The sequence below is a fragment of the Acomys minous genome (assembly GCF_964271855.1).
Source record: "Acomys minous genome assembly, chromosome: 8".
Classification (NCBI taxonomy): domain Eukaryota; kingdom Metazoa; phylum Chordata; class Mammalia; order Rodentia; family Muridae; genus Acomys; species Acomys minous.
In genome coordinates this window covers 8,528,322-8,534,667 of record NC_140489.1, presented here as the reverse complement: position 1 = coordinate 8,534,667, position 6,346 = coordinate 8,528,322, and the positions used below count along the sequence as shown (strand labels likewise).

Sequence of the window (6,346 nt, the reverse complement as noted above, 5' to 3'; positions counted from 1 at the left end):
CTCATGATGGCCTGCCTGGGCAGCTTTTGCCTTCAGCTACCATGGTCCTCAGAGAGCAGATCTGGGTCTACATTCCCAGAGGTTTGCGATCTGCACCCCCTCCCAGCCTCATAGCTATATTGGTTATCTACTCATGTATGGGTGGGAAGAAAAAATCAAAACTGTCTCAACCTTAGGGCTGTGAACAGTAAGCGTGGGTTCTCCGTGTTCTGGGGTGGGGGGAGGTCAGGGGCCTGGGGTGCTGCACTGGGTCTCTTCTGTTTTGTCTGGTTTCTCTGGAGGTGTTCTCAGAACACCTTCCTGTTCAGCTGGGAAGAGCTCACTTCCAGTCTAGCCTGAGCAGCGGCTGCTGGCTGAAACCATCAATTCCTTGTTGTCCACAGGGCCTGTCACTGGTATTGTGACCTATCACTCCAGTCATATTGTTCTGAGAGAAAGAACTCTAATAGGGCAGACCAACCTTGAGGGCCGAGGTCACTATGGGGCATAAACACTGAGAAGTGGGTGTCACTGAGGTCTATCAGGGACGGCCACCACAGATGACATCAAGGCCCCCTGTTACCATGGCAGGCCATGCAGTGTAACACCGGAGTGGGTATTTCTCAGAAGAGGAGAGTGGTGTCATTTGAAACCCCTGAAAGTGTCCTCAGCACCTCAGCAGCCTTAATCACACACGCTGAGCTGCGGTGTGCTACCTGGAGCAGCTCTGCTGAGCCCAGGGGCTGAGGTACTCACTGCCTCTCTTGTCCCTGCTTTCCTTTCCTCAATGTGACACTTGGCCACTTGAGGGACATACTCCTTAGTTATACAGCACAGGGCCACAGTGTCAAGGCCTGGGAAGGTCATCCCACTTCATCCTGAGGTGCTCGGCCTGGGAACCGCACCTGCAGGAGCCAAGCCCCCTGACAGTCCTATCTGCCCCTTGCAAACTCACTTTGGAGTCATTTAGGCCTCCCTTGTCACCAAAGTGACACAAGTAACTTATACCTGGCACATGGACGTTAGAAATATATGAAGGAGGGCTGAAGAGATGGCTCAGAGGTTAAGAGCACTGTCTGTTCTTCCAGAGGTCCTGAGTTCAATTCCCAGCACCCACATGGTGGCTCACAACCATCTATAATGAGATCTGGCGCCCTCTTCTGGACTACACGCATACATGTAGGTGGAGCACTATATACTTAATACATTAGTTGGGGTTTTTTGTTTGTTTGGTTGGTTGATTGGTTGGTTTTTTGAGACAGGGTTTCTCTGTGTAGCCTTGGCTGTCCTGGACTTATGTTGTAGACCAGGCTGGCCTCGAACTCACAGAGATCCACCTGCCTCTGTCTCCCGACTGCGGGGATTAAAGGTTTGTGCCACCACAACTTGGCAATAAATAAGTCTTTAAAAAAAAGTATGTGAAGGAAAATCCTGTGTGGATGTCTTTAACTGTGTGTGTGTGTGTGTGTGTGTGTGTGTGTGTGTGTGTGTGTGTGTCCTAGACAGTTGCTTCCTCCTCACTCCTGAGGGTGGAAGAGTTGACCTCACACTCTGCTCCTTCAGTCTGACCCACCAGCCAGTCAGGAAGGCCCCTGGACTCTCAACTGGAAACTTGGATCTGACTGGGGCCATCTGAGGTCATCCCAGAAGTCCACAGGCAGGAAAGCCTGTCTGGGAACGTTTTCTTGGATCAAGGCCTCATATTCAGAGCGACTGAGACCCAGGGCTCTAGAAGCAATCTTTGCAGCCCTTAGCACAAGTATATGGAGAGTTGGAAAGGCCCATCCATCTTCCAGTCCTAGGGCCAACTCCCCAGGCTAGGAACTGCTGCCTCTGCAGAGCCGCTATCCAGTGTGTGGAGAACCCTAGGTGTCCTCTGCTCCAGCAGCAGGGCTGGTTTTGACCACAGGCCCGAGGCCAGGAGAGTGCTCCCAATGTTCCCACATACTCCTCCTCATCTCTGAAACAGAGCCTTGGAGAGATGGTTGAGGCCTGGCAGGAGGGCCAGCAAGATGTGTGTGAGTACAGGCACACACTCACACATGCACACACACACACACACACACACACACACACGGACATACACTCACAAACATACATACGCACACACATATACACACCTGCTCATGCGCTCACACACAAACATGCACTCACATGCACATATACACACTCACACACACTCACATATACACACATACACACGTGCACAATCACACACACAGGCACACACAAACACTTCTGTGATGGTTTTAAGGCTTGCAGAGCACCCTGACCCAGCCTGTCTCAGGAAGGAGGAAGATTGAACGCAGGAGGGGGTAGCTAGCTGGTCCTTTCTAGGCAGGTCTGTAGATGCGTTCTGAAACACACTCTTTACATGTAGAGGGAAAACCTAACCCGCAACTGAAGTATCACATATCATATAAATAAAAGTGAACAGACCCTGTCACACCACTACTCAAATAACTTTCCACTAGCAAAGTTAACTGTTTCAGGTCACAGGCAGGCAGGGCCCTACGCTTCCTTGTTTGTTTTCGAAGGTTATTCAGCACATGCACATTTCAAAGGTCGGGTTTTAAACCTTATCCAGCACGACTAAACTCCTGTCACACGAAAACGACACCGGACAACCCTTACACCTCTGCCACTGTCCAGCTATGTAGGTATTCAGAAAGAAAAAAAAAAGTCTGAACCGAGAAAACAAAACAAAAACCCTTGGTTCCAGGCACCACTTCTGCAGAAATACACCAGGAGTGGGGCGGGGAGAAGGGGGGCGATGGTGGGTCTGCTTCCCTCTTACAAACTTCTGTTTCCTGGAAAGTAACTCAAAGACAAGGTATGTGAAAACTTTAGGAGTTAGGGGCTAGGAAATGGCTCACTGGGGAAATCACTTGTGCAAACCTGAGGACCAGAGTTCAAATCCCAGCCACATCTGTAATTCCAGTTGTCCTTCACCAAGATGTGACAGAAGAATCCAGAGGCCTGAGAACAACAAAACAGACTCCCCGACTCAAACATGAGGAAAGGGGAGGACCAAAACTCCGTTGCCCCTTACATGCATGTATGCCCACCCACGTATGTACTCACATCACACATACACACAATAAAAACAAAACGTTAAAAAAAATAAAGCTTTAGGAATGAGAGGTTTACACATAAGCTAGAAAAGCACATGTTAAAAATTACCAACTTCTAACTTTATTTCCAATGAGGGATGTAAAAACCAACTAAATGTCGATTACAAGGCAGGGCTGAGCTATCTTTGTGTGCACGCGCCCGCAGTTGTCCCCCTATAGGATCCCCTTTCAAACCAACATGGCATAAGTCATAACTATATTTAGGAATCCATGTTGAGGACATTCTTACTGCTGGGTTCAAGGCTGTAACGGAGAGAGAGAAAACTCTTCTGCAACTGAAGAGCATTTGGCTTTAGTGCACACTTCCCGACCTGTCCAAAGCTCACAATTTGCTATTTACAAAAATTAGACGGGGTCAAGGTGGGAATCAGAAACATACTGATCGCGAAGAACAGGCCCGTAAATTCTCTGTACAGAAAAATGCAGTTTTTGGTTTCTTCTGATAGCACAGTCGGAGGTCCACGGCGGGGAGACTGCAAAGTTTTGCCTAACGTTGAAGAAAGACACGCAGGCAGATTGAAGCACCGTCTGGAGTATACTGAAGCAGCCACTTGTTTACGGATTCGGATTCGATAACTTGCTTGGTAAAGGCACTGGGCGGGTGTGTCGTGGAGCGCTAGCCAATGAACCTCTCGGCGGGCCACGTCTCCGGGGCGTTGGCTGGGATGCGGGGAGCTTCCTGCACCGGAGGGGCAAGGGCCTCCATCTCGCTAACCACCCGCGTGAACACGCGGTCCACCATCATTTTGCTCTTGGCCGTGATCTCCAGGAACGGGCAGCGCCACTCGCGGGCCAGCATGCGGCCCTGAGCCGTCAGCACCTGGCGCTCGGCGTCCAGGTCGACCTTGGTGCCCACCAACACGAGCGGGACGGCGCGAGAGCCCCGCAGCTGGCCCATGTGCTCCCGAAGTGGCCGCACGGCCTGGAACGAGGCCTCGTCGCACACGCTGTAAAGCACCACGAAGCCGTCGCTGTTCCTGATGTACAGGTCCTTGAGGGTGACCAGGTGCTCGGCGCCCACCGTGTCTACGATCTCCAGCAGCGCGGGAGCCCGATTCACCTCGATCACCTTGCTGAACAGCTCCTCCACCGACGGCTCGCAGCGCTCGGGGAAGCGGCCGCACGCGAACTGCGTGGCCAGCGCCGTCTTGCCCACCGCCACGCTGCCGAGCAGCACCACCCTGTAGCCCTTGGCTGGACGCAACACCAAACCCTCCATGGCTGGGACGAGGGGGACCCGGGGAATGGCGCTGGGAGGCGGCGCGGGGAGGACGGGAGGACCGGAGGGCGGGGCGCGAGGCCGAGGGCGCGCGCACGTCCCCGTGGCGCCGGAGAGGAGAGACCCACCCGCTGCCCCGCCGCCGCCGAGGGTCACTGCGTCTCGGTCCCGCGAGTCTCTTCACATCAGCCCCCAGCCTCGCGCGCTGCTCCGGTCTCTACCACCCCATGCTGCGCCCTGGCCGCAGCCTGCCCCACCAGGCCCTCCTCGGGGCCTCCTCTCTCCTGTGGGTCTCCGGGAGATTCCGGCCCTTTTCTGTTTCCCTCCCAGTCCCCGCAGACTAGCTGGGGCCCCTCAGTCAGTCCTGGCTTGGATATCCCAACAAGGGAGCCCCTGGGTTGACAGACCAGAAGGTAACCTGATCCCTTCCTGGCCAGCCCAGGAAAGACAGGGATTTCCGCAGCATTCCAGATGCAGACATGCCCACTCAAGGTCACGCTCTCCCTACCGCTGGCCCCTCTAGGCTTGGGAGGACCCTACTCTCTAGGGCAGATGAAGGAGAAGTCAGTCAGAGCGGGTCCCAGTTCCCTCCTGGGCGCTGTGGTGGCTCACCCCTGGTCCTTCTCCCTGAACTCTGTACAATGTAGATCTCACAGCCGCACCCACTGAACCCCTTCGTGGTTTCGCACCCTGGTGAAGACTCACCTCAGCCGTGTCACTTTGGGGAAATGAGAACTCACTCAACAGCAGGCAGAACCTGGAAAGGCCCAGGCAAAGCCCAGGACCCCCTCCTCAGACCCTTTCCCCCTCCTTAGCCACTCTATGACTGCAGAGGAGAAAGGCTGGGCCCCAGCTCTGGCATTGTTTCCCTGTGTAAACTCCCTGGGGAAAAAAAAAAACAGCTGCCTTGGCTGCCTGAGCGGCTCTGGAAAAACTGAAGTAGTCCACCAGAGGAATGTGCCTTTCTATAAGCTGTGTGGGAACATTCTCAACATACAGTGGTTTCCAAAAAAAGACAGCAAGTCAGCAAAAGTAAAAACTAACACGAAAAGTAAAATAACTAAACATTCCTGGAGACATATGAGCCCCACTCGGGCTCGAAAGTATCCTGTAGATAACTTCTGAAGAAACACAGAGCAATTTTACAGCCTCAGATGCCACAAAACAGACAAGGAAACCCCACACAGTACAACCACACACCAATCTGTGATACTGGCATTGGCGGGAATGAAATAATGACATTTTTGTCTGAAGAAATGAGAAATGTGACAGGAAAGCCAGGCATGGGGCGCATGCCTGTAATTCCAACACCCAGGAAGCAGAGGTAGGTTCAAGGCTAGCCTGGTCTACGAAGTGAGTCCAGGACAGCCAAGGCTACACAGAGGAATCCTGTCTCGAAAACAAAAACAAACAAAAAGAAAAAGAAATAAAAGAAAAAAAAAGGAAGAAATGTGACAGAATTTTCAGGAGACTAATTTGGGAAAGATTTCACCCAGAACACTGTAGAAGTGAAAATACAAGTGTTTGGGTTAGTGTGTAAACTAACCGGTATAATATCGTGTGTGATATAAGAAATACATATCTGAAGCAGGGTGTGGTGGCACACGCCTGTAATCCCAGCACTCCAGAGGCAGAGGCAGGCGCATCTCTGAGTTAGGTCAGCTTGGTCTGCAGAGTGAGGTCCAGGACAGCCATGGCTACAAAGAGAAACCTTATCTTGGGGGGGGGGGGGCTGGAAGAAGGGCTAGACAACTTGTGCCCCTCAAGGCAGAGTTCCTGTAACTAAAATGTATACATAGACATGAATGTGAAAGAAATTTACATTTGAACTTCACCTGGTTCACATGAGGGTCCAAGCCCTTGAGATTGTCCTGAAAATCACTCTTTAGACCAGTCTTGCTTTAAACCCCCATGCATAAGGATTAAAGATTTGTGCTGCCGATGCCACCACACCACTACCATCACCACATCACCAGCAGCAGCAGCAGCAGCAGCAACAACAACAACAACAACA

General features: G+C 52.2%; 1 protein-coding gene across 1 annotated transcript; it reads right to left on the bottom strand.

The window, feature by feature from the left end:
• Positions 1 to 3,151: 3,151 nt before the first annotated feature.
• Positions 3,152 to 6,029, bottom strand: LOC311603493 (ras-related protein Rap-2a-like). Its single transcript, XM_084792434.1, has one exon. The coding sequence runs from the start codon at positions 4,330 to 4,332 to the stop codon at positions 3,730 to 3,732; it is 603 nt and encodes a 200-aa protein (XP_084648560.1). The 5' UTR covers positions 4,333 to 6,029; the 3' UTR covers positions 3,152 to 3,729.
• Positions 6,030 to 6,346: the final 317 nt, after the last annotated feature.